Source organism: Ursus americanus, chromosome 5 (assembly GCF_024610735.1).
Source record: "Ursus americanus isolate L20-20 chromosome 5, mUrsAme1.1.p, whole genome shotgun sequence".
Lineage (NCBI taxonomy): Eukaryota > Metazoa > Chordata > Mammalia > Carnivora > Ursidae > Ursus > Ursus americanus.
The window spans coordinates 8,400,044-8,422,259 of NC_142131.1; the positions used below are offsets into that span (position 1 = coordinate 8,400,044).

A 22,216-nucleotide genomic window follows, 5' to 3' on the forward strand; every position below is an offset into this window, starting at 1 on the left:
CTGAAATTTTTGTTGATTTTTTAATTTGGGAGTATTTACCTTATTTCTGATTTTGTGCTTGATGTTTACATAACACTATTCCAAATTTGCATAATTCAAATTGGCATGAAAGGATCTACACAGACCCAAAAGGAATATTGTTGGAATTTAAAATATATATAATTTTATATAAAACATATAATATATATATATATATAAAGCATCTAGCACAATCTTTGCAGCAAATGGGAAGAAAATTAAAGAGACCCATTCTTATTGCTGTTATATTCAATAATATTTCCAATAAATCACAATTTCCAATTCCAAGAATAGTATCTCTAAGCTACAAAACTGGGGCAGGTTTCATTTTTTTATCTGTAGAAGTAGAATAAAAGTACAGCTCATAGAGTTAAAGCATTTTATAAGAAAATACCATTTAGCACTGAGGGTCTAAATGTTTTTCCACTGAAGAGAAAATTAATACCTAGTCAATTCTGCTTCTGTGCAAAAGTGGAACAGAGTAACAAATTAAACCAACATATTATCCCAAAGCTTTGGTCTAGTCAGCAGTTAGAACACCTCTTCCATTATGTCATTTTTCTTTGCTTACATCATAGGGGAAGGACTAATAATCAGTGAGCTCTCTGAATTAAAGGCGAGCAGTGGCAAAAGCACTCTGTAGGATCATTCCCTAAACTGAGATAAATAGCCTACAACATCCTTCACTGGGTGACAGCTAGTGAGTGGGGGACCCCTGAAGCAGCAGAGCCAAGACCAGGGCTCCGAAGTTCAGAGCGTGCAGCAGCATCTTCATGGCCACCCTTTGGCTCTAGCCATTGTCTGTCCTGAGTAGCTCGTCCTCCAGGGCCAATCTTCTATCTTGGTGGGGCCTCAAGGATTGAAAAAGGCTAAAGCCACCAGACAAGTGCGCTTCACACAATTCCAGACAGGAGAAAATAGAAAACTTGTCTCTGAAGCAGTTATGTCATATCTGTGAAGAAACACAGCAAAATGCACTTATCCCAACAGAAACTGGTGCTGGATACCAGGACTATGGGCTCCTTAACAGTTGTCTGCTTTGATCATTGTGTGTTTAACTGAGTACTTCCTCTGGTGTCTTGGCTACTATCTGGGGAAAAACCCATAATCCCTGCTCAGATGGAGCCCGAATCTACCCAGGTCCATAAGACCCACATGAAACAGTCTTTTGAACGAGAGATTAATAAAGAGTACCAGCACTGGCTCTCACAGACTGGGACCCAGCCTCAGTCCTGCTAACTTGCTACCTGGGAGGACCCAGGTAATTCAGTGAGCTTTTCCAAACCTTTCTCCTGAACTATAAGATGAGGGTAATAATAGCCCTGACCTCCCAAGGTGAATGTGAACATGGGACATAGTAAATCTGGCCTTTATGAAATAAATCTCATTTCATTGAGACAGTCTCATGCTGTGATTGGTAAGTCTTGGTTCACCTCCTGGATTTACCACCTATTAGCTGCATTTCCTTGGTCAAATGACTTAACCTCGCACGTCCCCATTTCCTGGCTTATAGAATGCGGATAATGCAACCCCTCACAGTGAGATTGTTTTATAACCTTGCCAGAATCAACAAGGAGTATTAAGACAATCCTTTCAGATGTGAAGAATCAGGGCCGGTCTGCTGCCATTTTATTCTTCACACAAGACAAGGCCAAATGACATTCAGAAATCATCTACATTATTTTTAACAGTATGCTGGTGAAATTTCTTCTCCCTCTTCCAAAGGTCTGAGCCATTTAGATTTCTTCGGTTGGACAGAAAGGGGTTTGTGAGAAGCTTCCAGTCAACTCTGTGGACATGACAAAGCAACTAACGCAAAGAGGGAGAGGTGCCCTGACCCTTTCTCTACCTCCAGAGTTTCACAGTGGATCTCAGGATGCGCTATCTCAATCGAGGCAGGTTCAATGGGAAGATTTCTATTATTTATTAGAAATACTAAACCTGCAGGCACTATAATTTTCAGATGTCCAGAGAGGTTTCTCACAGGACATATTACACGTCCTCTCCTCCCAATAAGTATCTGTTGTTTATCTTCCAAGAAGGGGGCACCCTGGTCTTGTGGCCTCTTATTTAAGAATGAGAGACCATAGTTCTGATTTGCTAATCTCATTTGGTTCCTTAAAGAAAGAAGAAAAATTTTAATTATATAGTGAGAGAAATAAATAGCTCCATACATACAGTATGTGATGAAAAAACCTTCTAAATGAGATGATTAAATGATTAAAAGTATACAGCATAGGGTCTGGTTCACCATAAGAACTCAATCTCAATAAATATTAGTACACACACACACACACACACACACACCCCAAATGAGGCACTATATAGCTTAGCCCTCGGTGATATGGCACAGGCATGCTTTGCAGGAAGAGAGAGAATGGTGATGGCTGCAAGAGATAAAAAGACTTCATGAAGGGAGAGGAATTTGAGGTTGTCTAGAATACGAACAGGAAGAGTAGAGACAGGAGGGCATGAATGGTGAGGGAAACTGAGTGCAGGTAGAGAAGGAATGAGGGGGGGTGTGTTCCTGGGATGGACACTGAGGATGATTAATTAAATTGATAGAAATGGTGGGTCAGGTTATAGAGGGGATTGGGAATCAGCAGGAAAGACTTCATGGGATTTTTTTTTTTTTAGATTTTATTTATTTATTTGAGAAAGAGAGAAAGCATGAGTCAGGGGGAGGGGCTAAGGGAGAGGGGGAAGCAGACTCCCTGTTGAGCAGGGAGCCTGACATGGGGCTCAATCCCAGGACCCCGAGATCATGACCTGAGCCGGAGGCAGACACTTAACAGACTGAGCAACACAGGCGTTCCCTTGACTGGATATTTTTTGATTTGTTCATGAGTCTATCAATCTGGGTCCAGTAGGAAGACAGAAATAACACAGTGTGTTAGTCAGGGAAACGTGTGTGTGTGTGTGTGTGTGTGTGTGTGTGTGTGCACTCAGAGGGAGATTTTAAGGAATTGGCTCATTGTAAGGGCTGTCAAGTCTGAGTTGTACAGGGCAGCCCAGCAGGCTGGAGACCCAGGGAAGAACAGATTTTGCAGCAGGAGTCTGAAGGCAGTCTGGAAGCAGAATTCCTTCTTCCTCTGGAAGACCTCAGTCTTTTTACCTTGAGGCCTTCAACTGATTGGATGAAGCCCACTCACATCATGGAGGGTAATCTGGTTACTCCTTTAGATACTAATCACATCTAAAAAAACACATCACAGCAACATCTAGCAAGGCGTTTGACTGTATGTCCGGGCACCAGAGCCTAGCCAATTTGACCTATAAAATTAGCCATCACACACAGTAATTTAAATAGAGGAAATTAAACATAAAGAACTATTAGCCAATGATAGCAAAGTAATTATAAAGATAAAAAAGAGAACTCTAAAAGTATCTTCCTGGTAGAGAGAGAGAGTACTCACAGATGCATAAACTTGGAAACAGGGGTTCAGGCCTCATTGGAGAAGGTTGGTTGCAGTCACTGGTTGATGAAAGATTTTGCTGGGTTGGCAGGGCAGAGCTGGTGCAGTCTCGAGCTAGCAGAAACAACCCTGGGGCTCAGGTGAGCCAAGGCTGCTGGACGGGTACGTAGGGAGTCGGGAGCACTGAGGGTATTGAGCACTGCTGCAGGTGTGAGGCCCAGAGAGCTTAGTGCCTGCACTGGAACCTCCGCAGCAACAAATGTCCAGGCCTGGGGGAGCTGAGGCTGATGCTTGGGCATGCCGAGTGAGTGGGTACATCAAAGATGCTGGAGCGCCACTGTGGGTGCTGCTGAAATTGGGAGTTGGAGAGGCCTCCCTCTCTGATAACCTAGTATACTTTAGGTACCTCTTAGGCACGGGGGTCCGTTTCCTACCTGTCCAGCAGCACGGGGCTGAGGAGAGGGTGGACAGAGCAGAAACCTGTGCCAGCACACAGGCCTCAGCATCCGGGGCTCCCCATTCTGCCACCAATACCCAAACTGAGAGCTGGGGAACCCTAGGAAGCTGCATCCTACAAGCACTTAGCACCAGAAGAAAACTCAAGGGCTGAGGAATAGAGAAAAAAACACAGCACCGCCCATAGGTACCAGGAGGAAGAGGCCTTCTTCCTGCAATGCCCCTCCAGAACTACGTACTGGCAAAGTTTAATTTCATGCCAGCTGGCAAAGGAAAAATATTATAATTTTTATTTATGTTTAGTATTAATATTAAAATATTCAGGTCCCAGATCCACTTTCACAAATCAGGCAATGAAGGGTAAATCTGGAGCTGAGAGGCAATAAATTGGCAACTAGTACCATGGAAGATGCAATGGAAGCAGACCTTGGGTGAGTGATATCAGGCAGTTCAAATGACATTGTCAAGACTGGACTGACATTGGGAAACCCAGCCAGGAGGCTGCTGTCATGACAGGGGCATGAGACGCCAAGACCCTGGACCAAAGTGCAATCACTAGGAATGAAATAAAAGGTTGGGATGAAATATTTCAAAGGAAAAACAGAATTCTTGCTTTAGGTCATCACCCTGCCTTAGTCTGTTCAGGCGACTATAACAAAAAATACCCTAGATTGCGTGCCTTAAACCACAAACATTGATTTCTCAGTTTTGGAGACTGCAAAGTAGAAGATCAAAGCAGATCTGGTGTCTAGAGTGGATCCACTTCCTCATTCATAGACGGCTGTCTCTTATGTGTGTCCTCTCGTGGCAGAAGGGGCAATGGAGCTCTCTGGAATGTCTAAAAAAACTCTGGAGCATGAATCCCATTTGTCATGGGTCTATCCTTCATGATCCAATCACTTCCCAAAGGGCCCACCTCCTAACACCATCACAGTGAAGGTTAGAATTTCAACATATGAATTTGGGGGAGGCCACAACCATTTAGTCCATAACACACCCCAACTTACAAAAGCAGGGGAGATCTGCAAAGAGATTAGAGAAAAAGAATCACTTTCCCTCTCTTCTGAAGTGCTGAGTATGCTATCGTGTGTCTGGATAAGCATCTGAATCTACTGAGAGCCAGAACGCTCCCTCTCGGAACTGGGTCACCCCTTTCATAATGAGAGTCAGAATAGGGCAGAGTGAAGCAGGCAAAAAACCATGAGTAATAATGGGCAGCTTGGGTTTGGGAATCCCAGGTCCTCGGAATCATTGTTAAGAATGAGACTGGCTGAAGACCAGCAAATCGGTCTAAGGCTAGTAAAGTCCGCGGTGGGTGTTCGTACCTGGCACAAAGTCCGGCAGAAGGTACAGACACAGTCAGTAAGCACTGGAGGAAGGAAGGGAGGGAGAGACGGTAGTAAGCAGAGAGAAATTCATTAAAGCCAGGATGTTAATCCAGGCATGACCGGACCAAAAGGCAGCCGCTTCAGGACATGATCACAGAGGAAGGCAGAGCCATTAGTAAGTACCCGGCTCCTACCACCAACAGCCTCTACCTGCGGGCTGTGGGAGATTCCAGGTCTAAGTATAACCAGAGGCAAATACTGAATCCTTCGAATCTCTGAGTAAGGGGCAGATTAACAGGAATCCAGACGCAGGAGCCAACCATTGAGATGCTCACAACTCCTTTCCAAGACAGTGGCATCCCCCAGACTCCCTCCCTTCTCTGCCTTCTTCCTCTGCTCCAGTCCCATCCGCACCCATGCCCCACCCCAGGCCAGCCAGCCCAGCCCAGCCCAGCCCAGCGCTCCTCTCAGTAACAACCACTGCTGGTTCTGGAGCAGAACTTTCCTCCTACAGCGTCAGGAGTCCTAAGGCTATGGTAGCGATGTTTCCTTTGCACTTCAACTGAAAGTGGAGCCCAGGTGTGGGAAGGAAAAAAACCTCCATTGTTAGGTGCACTTTACATAGATAATCTCATCGCCTCCTTACAAAGGAAGATGCTGGGGGGAGCCTGGGTGGCTCAGTCCGTTAAGGTTAAGTGTTTGCCTTTGGCTCAGGTCCTGATCTCAGGGTCCTGGGACCCGGGATGGAGCCCCAGCTCCAGCTCCCTGCTCAGCGCAGAGTCTGTTTCTTCCTCTCCGTCTGCCCCTCCCATCCCCCACCCCCCACCCCGCTCATGCTCTCTCTTATGCTCTCTCAAACAAATAAATAAAATCTCTTTTTAAAAATTAATTAATTCATAATTTAAAAAAAGAATCTCGGTTAACAAGTTTTCTAGTTCTCACTCCCCACTTTCATCGAATTTCTATACAATAATGAAAGTTAACAGAAAAAATAAAAATAATGGAAGTTAACATTTATACATCACTTATGAAATGCCAGGTGGTGTTCTGAACAGTTTACCTATGTATTAACTAAATCTTCTTTCATAAGGAAACTGAAGCACAGCGTTGAAGTAAATTGCCCGAAGCCACAGACGTGAGGCTTCAAACCCAGCTTGTCTGGCTCTAGAATCCGTCTCCAAACTAAAAATACACCGGGTTCAGAGGGAAAGTTTGTAGGGCAAACATTCAGTTACAGAGCTTAAGATGTAGACTATCTTGGTTTTACAGTGCACCTAGTAACTTCTTGACAACTTCGGAAAGGTCGCGAGTATGATTCAGATGAACTTCTTCCCAGTCTTACTGTTCTGATTGGGTGGTAGTTGCTATGCTCTGAGGGATAGTTTAGGAGCCAAGGAAAAGGGTGACAAATGAGACACGTGCTTGAGGCCAGATGCGTCTCTCCAAAGCTGTAAAGCCTGGGCGGCTCGGACTCCAACATCACTGCCACCCCTCCACTTCGCTAACTTACCCGCAGGAAGCCTGTCTGTCTGGGAGCAGCGTGCTGCGTAGGTCTGCGTGCACATCAACTCCTCCAGCCCCCAAAGCCGCCTGTGCCTCCTGGAGCCTGGAATCTCCGTGGTGCCAGGAAACAACATGATGCTGCCAGCATGTATTTATCATTCCTAAAGCATGGCTCCCCACTCCAGGCAAAGTGAAAAGAAAAGCACAAAATTCCGAGTTTGCAGCCAGTTACCTCCGCTGGTGTTGGTGGCAGCCAGGCACTATAAAAGCGGGGAAAGAGCAGTAACTGTACTGCCATTCAGACAAGAGGTGCTGCAACTGTGGGGAAGGAAATGGTCATCACCTCCATTTCTCGATAAAAGCAAAAAGAGAAACGTTAAATTCACAAAGTGTTGAATGGGAACCCAGTACCCCCCACAAACAAGAGTCTGACTTGAATGCTCACTTTACTTTCTGTCCTCCGTTCTTCACCCATGCTTTCTTGCCTACTTGGAGGGAAAAAAGGAAAGTATAAATAAACACATACATACATACATGGATGTTATAATGTTGAGTGCATCGTGAGGGGAGTGCAGTCTCTAGGGTCAGGACTTCGGTTTAATCAAGGACCAAGACAGCAAAGGTCCCTACAGTGAAAGCACTCTTGTATCTCTCCTTCTTACCTTGGCAAGGCTTTGCCACCCTCCTGAGCCAATCAGCTATGACATGGACAGAGGCCACGGTCTCACAGCTATCAAAGAGGGATGGGTGTCAGACACCAGGGAGGAGGGGATGCCTCCAAACTGGTGCCTACAGATAAAGGGCTCTGACCATCATCAATTAGGCTCTAAGAGACACTCCCTCCTCAGTCGTGCTTCAATCCGCTGGCTTTAAATATAGCTCTCTAGATGGGTATTTTATGCACCTTTCATGTGCTGTTAGGACATGCTTTCTTTCCCTCTGAATATATTTTGGCTCTGTTTTCCCCACTGAGAATTAGCTCTTTTTCATGGTGAAAGATGCCCTTTGCCCTCCTCCCTAGTTTGTAGATTTTCATGGCTGTGCCTTCAGATAAAGTGAAACACGCTGGTATCGTGTCCCCACATTTTCCCTCTCCTTAGACAAAGACGCATAACCACAAAATATTTCTACCAAGCTTAAACCAAAATTTGAGCCAAAGCAAATAACTAAAAACCTCTGTAGGTAATTTTATTTTACCAGAGAGCCCAAGTTGCAGACAGATACAAATGTCCTTGTCTGTATTTTTCTTTATAGAAATAATTTAATTTAGAAGTAGATTCCCTCTGGGTTGGGTTTTGTCATTATTATTATTTACTATTTCCCTTTTCTGAGCAGTCTGACCTTTGGGGTTATTTCCATAGAAATCTTATTTCCATGATTGGCAATGTCAACATTATCCAAGGCCACCTGTCATCAATAGCCCAAGTTCCTTTGCTCCCAATTCATAGCTTCTGGACCTCACTAAACAATTCCACGGTATTGTTCTATTCAACATCTCTTCTATTTTACTCAATCTTGCACACATGAAGCAGCTGGATCTCTGTCTTGGCTCAGGAAGAGAAAAACGAAACTAGAGCCTTCCATGCCTTGGAAGGAGAATATAAAGTTGTGGGGAAACCGGTCTTAAAGAAATCTTTATTGTTTTCAATACTGACCTAAGTGAGACTTTTGGAAGAGCCAGAGGGAAGGAATCAAACAGAACCCGTTTAAGAATTAAACTGAGGGATTGAGATTTGCTTAAGGGAAGAGTTGAAGAGCCCAAGGGTATGGCAGTTAAGACAAAATGGGGTTCTAGTTGTTCTTTATCCCTAGAAAACATTTGATCAGAGAGAACGGAACTCCAGACAAAGCACTGTTAGGATTAGACTGAAAGGAGAACCTTTTCCAAACCCTGTATCTCTGTAAGAGCGGAGTTTAAAGGTTCTTGGACGGGTGCAACTGAGCGAGGAGAGTAAGACAAGACGAGTAAGCCCAGCTGCAAGAGTAACCCCACCCACTACACAGGCTCGGCGTCTATGGTCTGATTGCAGCTGCTCCCACGGCCACAGCAGGCTCATAACCATGGACAATGAGGCAGCAGCTGAGATTAGTCAAAATGGAATCTGGGCCATGACAGAGGCCATGGAAGAGAAAGTAGTATTCATTTTTTAATCTAGTCCATTCATCAATCGTTCATTCTTCTCACAAAGCTGCTACTTCAGCAGAGAAGAAAGAGCCTCATACGTGACTTAGGTACTGTGCTTGGGTGTGTGTCACAGGCAATATGAGTGTAGCCCTTTGCTTTCCCTACAGCAAAGGATGTGGAGGTCATGGTAGCTCTAGGGTAACCTGACGGTACTGATACCAAGAGACCGACATAGCGTCTATCTACACAATAGGCCCAAAGGAAAGCAGACCCAGTGAACGTTGGCCCTTAGTAAATGAGCACATCTGTCATTTCTCAAGAGAATAAAATTTCCAGGCTTTATTTGTTTCCCCATTTCTTTTTGTAGTTTGCAATGCTCTTGAGAAAATGATATAAATAAGTAGCCATTATTTATAGGCATGTAAAGCCTTTATCCTTATTAAAACAAATGAAACTGTATTCTTCTGTTTTCTAATGTCATAGTGTCGACCCTGTACAATTATTGCAAAATGTGCTACTTTCCTTATATTTACTGAAACAGATCAAAATTCTGCATCTCTGTCTCTATTCCAGAAAAGTTGATGGCTTCAGAAAATACTCTGTCTTCTAAAATGATGACTGCTACAGCCTTCAAGAGCTGACTCTAAGATCCCGCAGTCTCCCCAGTTTCTATGGCCCAAGAAGCCAGACACAGGGGAGAAATAGTGTAGAAGACAGAGCCAGAAGACCAGTGTTTAAGTTCTGCTTCTGTCTATGTAACCTTGGGGCACATCACTGGAACTCAGTTTCTTCCTCTAGAAAATGGTGATAACACTGGCCTCTGATTTTATAGAATAGTCACAAAAAATTAAAAAGACAGAAGCCATGGAAATGTTTTATAAACTAAAGTGCCGTACAACTCTGATACTATTTTAGTTGAAGAATATTCTTCTATCCATCTACCCATAAGTTGCAAGAAAATGTTTACATATGCATTTACACGCACACGTATACGCATAGCTATTTATATGTACCCACACGTGTGCATTCATGTACGCAGACACATTCACACATGTGTTTACATGCACATATGTGTGTATGCAGACATGCATGTATTGGGGTGCGACGAGAGGTTTTCATCTGCATCTCAAAGAAAGGCATTACCTAAAACTGGTCAAGACTCTGTTCTGGATGATGTTCCACACCATCAGGCAGCAGAAATATGCAAATTAAAATCACCAGGAGATTCTACGACACGCCTAGTAGGACGGCAGCTTTATCCACAAGACAAGCACCACAGAACGCTGGTGAGGCTGTAGCGAATCCGGAACGCTCACAACTGCTGGCGGGATGTAACATGGTATAGCTACTTCGGAAAACAGTTTGGCAGTTTCTTGTAAAGTTAAAGATAAACTTACCATACGCCCCATCAATTTCACTCTTGGTAATCCACCAAAGAGAATGAAACCATGTGCCCAGACAAAGACCTGTGCACAAATGTTTATAGTAGCATTACTCAGAATAGATCAAAACTGAAAGAAAAATCTCCATTATCTTATGAATGGATGAACTTTATAAACGATGCCTATCCATACAACAGAATAGAGCTCAGAAATCAAAAGGAATGAAGAACTAGTAAGTGCTACAACATGGATGACACTTGAAAACATTAAGTAAAAGCAGCTAATCACAAAGAACAGAGTGTATGATGCTACTTACGTGAAGGGTCCAGAAATGGCAAGTTAATAGGAAGAGAAAACAGCTGTGTGACTGCCTGTGATGGGAGGAGCGAGGTGCCAAATGACTGCAAATGGGTTCGAAGAAAGTTTGGAGGCTGATGGGAAAATTCTAAAACTAGATGGCGGCACTGGTTTCACAACTGTCCACGCTGACTAAAACCATCACTGAGTGGTACCCACACAGGTAGTGACTTCATGGTGTATGAGTTACACCTCAATAGAGCTGTGTTTAGAAAAGACATGAATCGTGGACAGGATGTTTTGAGGTGCCATTGTAAAATTAATACAACAAAATATTGACTTGTAAAATTATTTAAGTCTTGCATACATAGATAGTATTTTAAACTACCGTCATTTAAAAAAAAGTGTTCTTTATTTTCTCTGTGCTGCAGTTTCCCAATCTGTAAAGTAGAGATGATAAAAGCAACTATCTCATGAACATTTGTCAAGAAAAACCAATTAACAGATGTGAACAATTTAGAAGAGGGCCTGCCACGATAAGCATGCTCATTGTAGACACTAACTAGAGATCCCAACTCACTACCAAACACATACATTTTGTAAAATAAATTTCTTTTAATGTGGTTCTTTTCTCATGGGAAAAAGGGGCATTAGTGATTAATTATACTTTCCCAAGGTAGCATAAGTAAAATTCATATTATTAAAGGCTATTCAAAAGGGATGTGGAAAAATATCATAGCTAGAAATTTGGAGTTCCACGGAATATGTCATGGTGGATATAATCAACAAAAACTCATTGGGGTTATATTTTCATTTCAGAATATACAGTCAATTCAAAAAAATAACCTTAGTCCTCCTTCCCTCATTCATTTCCTCCTGATCTGCCTGGTTGCAATGCCCACACTGAACCTCTTCCTTATCAATTACAGGATGAAGGAAAATGCCCGCCTTTGGAAATAATAAAATTAGAAAGTGCAGAAGTTGGCATTGATAGCAGTTTGGGAAAACCATTTGTGTTTAACTGTGTGCCTCAGTCTGGAAATAGAACTTTCTGCTTCTGTGCAACCTCAAACCAAGAAATGAAAAGGTAATTCATTAATCTTTAATCTTACGAGTTTCACTTCGGGTGGGGAAATGCTTCTTCAATAGCAGTCTTCTAGATGTTGGGGACTGGAAGTAGGGGAGGGAATGGCAAACTCACAGCATGGGTCGATCAACTTTTTCTGAGTAATGAGAAGTTTGGTTCTTCATTATTCCCTCAATATTTTTCTAACAGAATTTCTAAAGAACAAAACATCTTCTCCTAATTCATTTACTTAAGGTCTCCACATTTTCTTAAAAAGCTTAGTACTATCACAGTTCACATCTAGCTTCCCAAAGTTATCAGATTTATATATTTTAAGTTAATTGGATGGATAGTTCCAGGTATAAAAATAATGTGGTATGACTCTGGAAAACAGCGTGGAGGTCCCTTAAAAAGTTAAAAATTGAGCTACCCTATGACCCAGACATTGCACTACTGGGTGTTTACCCCAAAGATACAGACATAGTAAAGAGAAGGGCCATATGCACCCCAATGTTCATAGCAGCAATGTCCACAATAGCTAAATCGTGGAAGGAGCCGAGATGCCCTTCAACAGATGACTGGATTAAGAAGCTGTGGTCCATATATACAATGGAATATTACTCAGCCATCAGAAGGAACGAATTCTCAACATTTGCTACAACATGGACGGCACTGGAGGAGATAATGCTAAGTGAAATAAGTCAAGCAGAGAAAGACAATTATCATATGATTTCTCTCATCTATGGAACATAAGAACTAGGAAGATCAGTAGGGGAAGAAAGGGATAAAGAAAGGGGGGGTAATCAGAAGGGGGAATGAAACATGAGAGACTATGGAGTCTGAGAAACAAACTGAGGGCCTCAGAGGGGAGAGGGGTGGGGGAATGGGATAGGCCGGTGATGGGTAGTAAGGAGGGCACGTATTGCATGGTGCACTAGGTGTTATACGCAACGAATGAATCATCGAACTTTACATCGGAAACCGGGGATGTACTGTATGGTGACTAACATAATATAATAAAAAAACATTTAAAAAAATGAGGCAAATAAAAGGAAAAAAAATAATGTGGTACGGTTGCAATTTAGCAGGGAGACTAGCAAGATAAATAATAATAATGTAGTTTTGTGGGGGCATGAATCCAGCTGACATTTTTAAGCATACAACACAGCTGGAGGGGTAGAAGTGTGCAGGATTTCTAAGAGGGTAGCCCACAAACTCTAAGCATTTAGTGGCTTATGATCATTATTCAGTGTATCACCCCAAGGGAATGGAGATCATCGGTCAATCCAGTGAGCCAAATGAAAATGTCAGTGTAAGTGTTGCTAATTTAGGGTGAGGATAGGATGAAGTGAGGGAGAATGACAAAAAGGTAAGGGGTCAACAGTGTTTAGTGTCAATGGCATGTCTCTTTAAGAGGATTTGGACTCAGCTCGAATTTTAAAGAGAGGCCTAAGTCTGAAACTTCTTAGGCAAACAATATACTGTTCCTATTTGTGGAACATTATTTATTCAAATACATGCTGCTTTAAAGGACAAATAGGAAAATATGATAATAGTAACTGACTGTATTTCAATGCATGGACAAAATATTTGTTGGCTAATGTGTCCAAGACACCGTTTTAAGTTCTCCATGGACTATTAGTATGATTAAGTGTCAATTCGTGCCTTCAAACAAGCTCTGAATCAAGAAGCTAGGGCATTTAGTCGGATATTTGTAATGCGAAATAGAAATTGAGAAGTGCTATAGGAGAAGACAAAATGGCCTGGGAATTAAGGGTAGGAAGTGAGGCTCTCTCGAGGTGGGGTTGAGGGAGGAGTTGATGAAGGGTGTGGCAGAGGATCAGACAAACCCGCAGAAGAAGAAATGGAACCGGGAGGGCAGAGGGAATAAATCAAACTTTGGGGAAGAGAGCAAGCAGTAGGGTTAGCTTGAAAGTTATGGGGTTTAAAAGAAAATTGAAAAAGATTAACAGATGAAGTGGGCTGGATCGGCTAAGGAGACAAGACTAAGAAAATGCAGTCCTCAAGTAGGGGTGCTAATGGTGCACTAAAGGTGGTCACTCTGTCCAAGGAACACTTGGGGAGGGAGCTCAGGACAGTGACTGTTTGCCAGTCTTTCCGTATTGTAATAGCCAATGCCCTCCAGTTAATAACACCAATTGTTACTAGCCCCGCTGGTGGGGATACATTCACATACCTTGGGAAAATAAATGAATGAATATTCTCTTAGGCACTGATTAAACTATAGTAAAGGGGAGGGATAACAATAATTTCTTTTAAATATGCATCGTGGGGGTGGGATTTTGCCCTCTAGTAATACCAATTTTGTAAGAATGTGTCGCCTTTCAACCACGATCTTCAAGCAGTGAAATATCTCTGAGCCTCAGGACTGTTCTGCCTGGAAGATGGGTTTCCAGGGAGAACAGCAAGCCCCTCCAAATGATACTTATCCAGCCCCCATAGGAGAGTGCCTCTCATTTGACTGTTTTTCAGGTGGCTCGAGGCAATGGACAAAGCAACCCATCCTGTCCGCCAGGTAAGGCATCCATGATATTCATCTCTGCCTTCATTCTGCTTTTTTCTCAGAGGGGGAAAGGATCAAGTCAGATGTCACGCAGTTCACCCTGGGACTTCTCAGATCTCTAAAAGCTGGGAAACAGGATTTTAAGTTAACAGGGGTTTCTATTCAGATTCTATGAGGGAACTTGCATTCCTGCTGTTCTTTTTATTTTCAGGGGTTTGCGTGACATCTCTCTCAGTGACCTCGCTGGGTAGTCACAAATTGGGGTGGGATTTCCGTTTCACACAGAGCAGTCCAGGAGGTTAAACCACTGCTTCTGTTTTCTTTTCATTCCCTTAGTACAAGATCTCAGGGATGTCGGGATAGTGTTGTCCGCTGAGCAGCTTATTAGAAAATGAATGTCTTATGTTCAGAAATGCAGTGGCTTATGTTCATATCCTTGTTTTGGGTACATACTAGCCCACCCTTCACTGTTCCTACCTGTTCACAACTCCCAGTCTTGAAGCAACATGCGTTTTAATTTAGGCGTGACCTATAAAGTGATAGGTAACTGCTTCATAACATCAACAGGTGAGTCATCACTTTAGCCCCTAAGACATTTGGTACCCCCCCTTTCTGAGCTAGTGCTATCACCTGGCTGGGGGGGGGACTGCTTTAACACCCAGTTATTTCATTTTTATGCTATGTACAAGATTTCTAATAAGGTTATAGATTTCCTTTAAATATGCTCATCTTCTCACAAAATGCCACACAGGCAAAAGGTATTTGCAATCTTCTCTACATATTCTGGGTCCTGTACATTCAGGAAAATGTGGATTGTTTGAGCTTACATGTACTGTCCTATAACTGTCCTCTCTGAACAATCACTGGCATCATCATATGACAAACAGCAGGACTCGTGTTTCATTTTACCTGGAACACCGTGCTCGATACACTCACCCATCTCTCCAGTGCATCATCCTAATGAGCCTGATATTTGTAAGAGGGATCTATTCTGCTAATGCACTCAGAGTGTCTATAGCAGAATGAAAAAGGAACACCCAAACTCCCAGCAGGCTTCCACTTCACAGCAAAGAATACAGTCGGTTCTGCATCCTGAAATCTTCTGCACTGCCTTGTTAAAACTAAAGAGCAAAAATGAAACCTAATAAAGAAGGCCTGGCCTGCACCTGACAGGGCATTAGGATAAAGAGAGGAAGCACGGTGTCCCCTGCCTCAGGTCAAGTTACAGGGGAGAGCCTGCCTCTCAGGCCAGTGGTCCGAGGGCTACCCTCCCAGAAGATCTTGATTTATCATGGCCTTCCACATCATTGACCACAGCAGCCTAAGGCCAAATCTGGCCTGGGGCATTTAACTTGGTCCTTTGCACAAATGGGAGTTCTAAAGTGAAGCATGAACCATGGGCTTCTATTAGACACAGTGGACAGGCCAGGAACAGGGCTAAGAGGACACTTCCAACGGTCAGGCAAACAGCACACTGGGACCAGCACTTATAGACGAGGCCTGGTGAGGTGCCCATTTCCATTTCCTTTCTATATACCACTGATAGTCTTTTGATTTCCTCGCACTAGAATCGAAACCAAAGAGAAAGTTTGTCTATGGACATGGAAAGGAAGACGTTCTTTATAGCCACTGGATAAATTCAGGCTTTCTGGCTAGTTGTTCAAGTATTAGACTGACTTAGCAATAGAATCACTTAGGGCCGTGCCTTCTCTGAAGCCAAAGAGCCTTTGTGCTGGTATCATGGGCTCTGGGAGTCAATGACCACCAGCCCAGGATGAGCACCAGATGATGCCTTTGTGCTACACCTGCAGACCCATGTCTGGGAAGACGTTACTCTGCACAACAGTAGCCTCCCACCCCTGGCTATCAAGAACCCAGAGTGCCTGGGCCTTTTGCACCAACTGGACAGAAGCACAGATATGTGGGTCCAGCACTACTGCATTCTGAAGGACGGCTGCTTGTACTTCTATGCCGGCATTCGCTCCACCCGGGCCTCAGGTACGCACTCAACTTTCACTTGAAATAATTGTCGTTACAATAATAGTAGTAGTGACATCCTAGCTTTATGGACCTTTAATCAAGCCTTGTACTGTGTGCTTTGCCTAAATGAGTTCATTTATCCTCCAACGAAGAGATACTATTGTTATTCTCCTTTTACATATAAGAAAACTGGCCGGAAAGGCTACTAAACTCGACAAGATCACAAGTGGTAAGCAATGAAGCTGAGATTTAAACACAGCCAAGCTAACCCCAGATCCTGGAGATTTAACCCCGTGCCTTTATTGTCTAGCAAAGCCAAACATAAACTCCTTCATTCTTTTGGTCAGCGATGACGTTCAGAATCAATGCCAGTATCTTTCTGGGTGGTAACTCCCATTTCTCAGAGTATTCCTAACGTTGGACAAGCGAGTAACAAAAAGAACATTAACTGTCAATTTTTCTAGGGCAAGTTCCTTAACTCCCTAGAACTTACTTTCCTCATTTGTCAAATGGCAACAGCTATATTTCACAGGACTGTTGGGAAGTTTACACGAGGTAATTGCTATTAGGCTGCCTTAAGCTCTAAATATAAAGCTCTCTCTATACAAAATGTATACATCTTATATACTTATTAAATTATATATTTTAAAAGCTATATGTACAAAATGGGTATGTAAACAATATAATTTAACAATAAAATAATTGTGTGTGATTTTGACAAGAAAGATTATTTATCCTTCTTGTAATTTTTTTTAAAGATTTTATTTTTAAGTATCTCTACACCCATTGTGGGGCTTGCACTCACAACCCTGAGATAAAGGGTCACATACTCTGCCGACTGAGCCAGCCAGGCACCCCTGGCCTTCTTGTAATTTTTGACAAAAGAGATTACTGGCATTTTATTTGCAGTTGGATTCTTTTCACCAAATGAATAATCTTTAAATAGTTAGTAGTAGTAAATATCCTGGAATCTCAGTCATTTAATTTTTTCTTTTTTTTTAGCATTATACTTATGTTTCATCGAGCTAGAGAGCCATGCCAAATGGGAAGGAAGTATCTGGTCACCATTTCAGCCTCCTTAGAAAGTACAGAAGAAGTACAAGGCAAATGCCACACTATGTTCCATCTCTTATCACTCAGGATGAACGATACGATGATTCTCTTTCACTTATTCACCTTTCTATTTGAGAGTGTTACAACATAACCCGAAATATTATTCAACCATTGAGAGCCAGCAACTCTAAGCAGTTGCAGAACAGGCTGTTCCTATTGAACTCCAAACCCATAGTTTTCGGTACCTGATACCAGGATGGGAGTGAAGGTAAACAAAACAAACCGCCAAAGCAGTTATGGACTGGGACTTTTATTATGAAATATCACTGCAAGGGCGCCTGGGTGGACAGTCGATTGAGGGTTCAGCTCTTAGTTTCAGGTTGTGATCTCAGGGTCATGGGATCGAGCCCTGAGTCGGGCTCTGTGCTCAGGGCAGAGTCTGCTTAAAATTCTCTCCCTCCTGCTCCCTCTGCCCCTCCCCCATGCACACTGTGTCTCTCTCTCTCTCTCTCATTCTCAAATAAATAAATAAATAGAATAAAATAAAATAAATATCACGGCAAAATATCTGAATCATTTTAATTATCAAATCAACGAAGCTCATTTTTAAGAGACTGTTTCCAGAGATAGAAAGGATGTTTTTAGTGGTTGAATTCAGATTACTCCAAACTGAAATACTAAGAAAGTGCTTCCAAACTCCTGGGGCCCAGAGATTGCTACTAACTCCAAGTTTAAAACAGTAATGACTACAGGCTCCATGCTCAGCAGGGAGTCTGCTTGAGATTCTCTCTCCCCCCACTCATGCTCTCTCTCTTTCTGTGAAATAAGTAAATAAATCTTAAAAAAAAAAAATTAAACAGTAATGACAGCCACCAGGTGGCTACTCTTATTCTGAAAGGTCAGAGGAGGCAAGGCCCTACTTAGAAAAGTCCTAGTTGGAGAGCTAGAAAATGGCTACTAATAAATGGCCTAAAAAGAATAACAATAAAGCAGAGTTACCATTTGGTAAGTGGAGCTTTTGTACTGGTCACTCTGTTAAGTGTTTTTACTTATTTCATTTAATTTCAATAACATTCCTATGAGATAGGTTACTATCCCACCTACCACTTAGGAAACTGATGCTTAGCAAGATTATATCATTTGCTCATGTTCCCCTGGCTAGTAAATGATGAAGATAGAATTCGAACCCAGATAGCCTATGTTACACCCACAAAAAAGAAAAAATAGACAAGGAGGAAAAAATGGAAGTCTTCTTTATATTCAGCTCCTATCATTTCACACATCTTTCCAGAACCTTCCATGGTTCTTTGTTGCCTCCAGACCACTCTAGAGTTTTATACTCTGTCCCAAAAACCTTCTCTCTGGTTTTCTTTTTCATTCCTTGTGTTAAAGGGCCTTGCACTCTAACCCAACACGGTCATGTTCTGTTTCCTTAACATACCCCACATCTTGAACATTTTTCTGACACCATGTCTTTGCTTGTTCCAGTTCCTTCCCCTGGAACAGTCTATACCCACTGATTTCTCAACACTAGTTGTCCAGATTCTACCTGCCCTTCAAATGCTTATTGAGTCATTAGCCATCTCTGCTATAAAGCAATCCCAGATGGTTCTAGAAAAGCATCTCCCCTCTCCGGACTTCCACACTTAGCCATCTTGTGACACTTACCACCCTCTGCCTTTATGTTACCTCTAGATAGCCATCTCATCTCTTCTAAGGGACTATATGCTCCAAAGATGATCCTATATTATGTATTTTTAATAAATGAGTGAATGAATGAATGAATGAATGAACAAGCAGGTCACCCCAAATGGCCATTATTCCCATGAAGTGTGAGTAATCTGTCTTCCCCTCACTTAATAGTAGAGAAAGGTTAGAAGATTAGAAAGCCAATTCAAAAGCAAAACCAGAACTCAGGCCACCGGATGCCTGGCCCTTCTGCCATATCACACGGTTTCTAGCCCTAAGAAGTTATCTAATTTCTATCTATTTTTAAATTCCTCTCTTGAAAATATATCATTTTGTGGCTAATAAAAATATTTAATCCAAACCCATTCATTCTTACCCAGCTGTACGTGTTAAATATTCCTATGTCCACAGGCCCTCAATTTCTAGCTTAAATTATCCCAAATATGGATTAAAAGAACATTTTCTTACTGAAATTCCAAAAGAAAATGTTATATCTAGGCCATGTTCTAAAATAGAGGCCTGTGATTTGGGGTTTTACATGACTCTACTCTTTCTCAAATAAAAAATACCACATGCCTGAGCATGCACCTTCTTCCAGAAAATGCACTTTCCTGCCACTTCCTCCTCCACTCTCACCCTGACAGCTGCTGGGTCCAGACGGAAGCTCTCCTTGGGTTAATCAGCAGCTCACTCTTCTCTAGCATGAAGGTGGTTGTGCAGGAGCTCTTCTGGAGTGCTTTCCCCTTCCCAGAGTGGAACTGTGAATTGAGGTCTACAACCTTTTTCTAAGAGTCCTTCCCAATCTTCTTGTCCATCTTAACTTGCATCATGACCTGAGGCCCATAGCCAACGATCTGGCACAATGAAACCCAAGCTAGGATGGAGGCATACCCAAGTCTCCTGTAGGGAAGTTCCCCAAATAAAAATGCCTCTCTCTACTCCCCACTCTAAGAATCACTGCCCTGGGGAGCCACATTTTTTTGAGAGGACTGGATCATACTGCTTGGGTATATTAGAGGGCTAAAGTTAGCATGTATCACTGAACACTTCCTATGTGTCCAGGACTTAGATAAGCACTTTATGTTCATTATCTAAAACTAATATTGGCAAAACGTCCACTATTATTACTCCATTATAAGTGAGAAATGGAGGCTTAGAGAAGTTAACTAACATGCTGATGTGGTCCTCCTGCTGATAAGTGACAAAATACGAACAAACGCTATCCAAATCCTATGCCCAAAGTCTTAGCCATAATGCTAGAGAGAGCACTCCCTGCCAGAAATTAGTCTTTAAAGTAGTACTCAGTGCTGGGTATCTACTCTCTAGAAATTAGCACATTGACTGTGATAGCCCTGGTCCACGCAGTCCAACTATTTATCACAATGACCAGGAGTTGTGAGGACAGGCAGCAGAGAAATTTACTGAGAATGGCTGAACCCATGCTGTGCCGTGAACACTACTGGCACTGAAAGAACTAAATTAGTTAATCAATTATTAAAAATAAAATACTCAGTTTAATGTAATCACTTTTATATGCATAGGACATGAATCATTATATTCATAAAGGCTATACAGAGTTCTTGGACTTATTTTCAGTTCTTCCAGGTGATGCTAAGTGAATGACCTTTGCACTGGTCTGATCTCTACTTCCTCCCTTACTTGTATTGTCCAGGCTCTGCTTGGTTCTTGCATATCCCACCCTTGTTTGGTTCCTTGCTCTCCAGCCCCGCGAAGCAGGCGTTGGTTGCTATTTATTGCATTATTCATCAAACTACATGTTTTTACCCCATTACTGAGTCATGTAGTCAACGTAGTAGGTTGTGACGAGTGTTTAAAAATACAACAGACTAGAGTTTAATTGCATAGAACATATCATGGTGCATCCCAGTGTTTCGCAGAACTTTGGGCTGACTGTATGAAAACGTGCAGAGCTCTGTGTTTATTCACATCTTTGGATCACAGCCAAAAAGGTTGGAAAAACACTCAAGTACCAAAACACTGTCTCTGCATTCATGCTTGCTAAATGGGCAGCTTCATGTTCAGAATCTTAGGGTATTTTAAAAAAGTCTTTCCTTTAAATTATCTTTGTCCTACATCTACCATATTAGTTGCTCTGTTATTAGGCTCAGGCTTCTGTGGTCATCACTTCACAGAGACATGACCCCCCTGCCCACAGCATCTCAGTTGCTTTACTGCTTTATTTTCATTTCATTTCATATTTCTTTTATTCCATTGATTTATCTTCTTGATGAAAGATCCAGGAGACCTCATATGCTATTTCTCACTCCTAAAGGTATCTGTAGTGTTTGGGACATGACTTACTGACTGTAGCAGTCACCTGAGGTAGTGAGGCAATCCTAGGGACAACAAAGAGAAGCCGGGAAAGATAACCGTGAAATGAGGGGAAAGTACACAAGGGGAGAAGCAATATGGCCCTAATTTCCTGTGAAAACCACATTAGATGCGAATCTCACATTTTACTCTCAGCTAGATAAATATGCCTCTAATCTGTATTGTCAGAGTTGTAGAAATAGCACCCGTCAGTCTGTCCTACTGTCAAGGAAAGTGCTCATACCTGAACCATATGCATTAGTGGCTAGCCCGTGCCGACTAATATTAAAAAGCCACGGTGTCAAATTCCAAAAGCCCTTTAGTCAAATGCCTCTTCATAGACCTGAAGCGCCTTGTCATTCACCATATACTTGATGATTTTTTTTCCTTTTATTTTTCTCCAGCAAAAGCTGAAAGTAACAAATCGTGACTATTAACTATTGTTCTTGAATAGATCACATCAAGGTCTGTGTGCACTTCTCAGATACATTTTACATTATTGCAACAAATGGAACATTTAATGCTTGCATAGTTCTTGTGAGTAATCTCTGTCCAAATGTTGTGCCAGCTTGCTATTTATTGCTGCTACTTAATAACAGAGAGACTGGCCCAATGAGGTCACCTCAAATGAGGTAATGGGGTTGTAATCGGATGTCTTTACTGCCAATCATTCCTACCCTATAACCGTCCAGGAAAGGGGTCAGAAACTCTCTGGTTTGTAACAGACATCTTTTTGGAGAAGACTTTCTATCTGTTCTTCAAAAGAGTAGGGACGGGAGAGGGTATTCATATCTGCTGAGACATATGAGAAAGTGAAATCTCACGAGTAGAAGGAGGTCAGAAGCCAGTGCAGTAATATAAAACCTTTGTGCTATTGTTGGGAGCAGAGAATTGAGACAGCAAACTAACCCTTGGATATGTCTTTAGGTCGCCCACAGTCCTGAAACATCTAGCACATTGCTTATCCCACTTCTAGCATATACCCCCAAATAGATAGCTGTGCAAAAGTTAGTACACAAATATTCATAGCAATGTTATTTGTAAGAGC

At 42.3% G+C, this 22,216-nt stretch overlaps 1 protein-coding gene and 1 long non-coding RNA gene across 5 annotated transcripts in view; one reads left to right on the plus strand and one right to left on the minus strand.

Moving 5' to 3' along the window:
• Positions 1–7,680, minus strand: part of LOC123799265 (uncharacterized) — a 42,033-nt gene extending 34,353 nt beyond the window's left edge. For all 4 annotated transcript variants that reach the window (XR_015724351.1, XR_015724350.1, XR_015724349.1 and 1 more), the window contains exon 1: positions 6,729–7,680. This is a non-coding gene — a long non-coding RNA (uncharacterized LOC123799265). The remainder of the gene's footprint in view (positions 1–6,728) is intronic.
• Positions 1–22,216, plus strand: part of LOC148110031 (uncharacterized) — a 99,110-nt gene that overhangs the window by 72,926 nt on the left and 3,968 nt on the right. Inside the window, exons 7-9 of the mRNA XM_087861940.1 lie at positions 11,455–11,612; positions 14,085–14,127; positions 15,927–16,113. Of these exons, the coding sequence (XP_087718066.1) occupies positions 11,455–11,612; positions 14,085–14,127; positions 15,927–16,113 (388 nt within the window). The remainder of the gene's footprint in view (positions 1–11,454; positions 11,613–14,084; positions 14,128–15,926; positions 16,114–22,216) is intronic.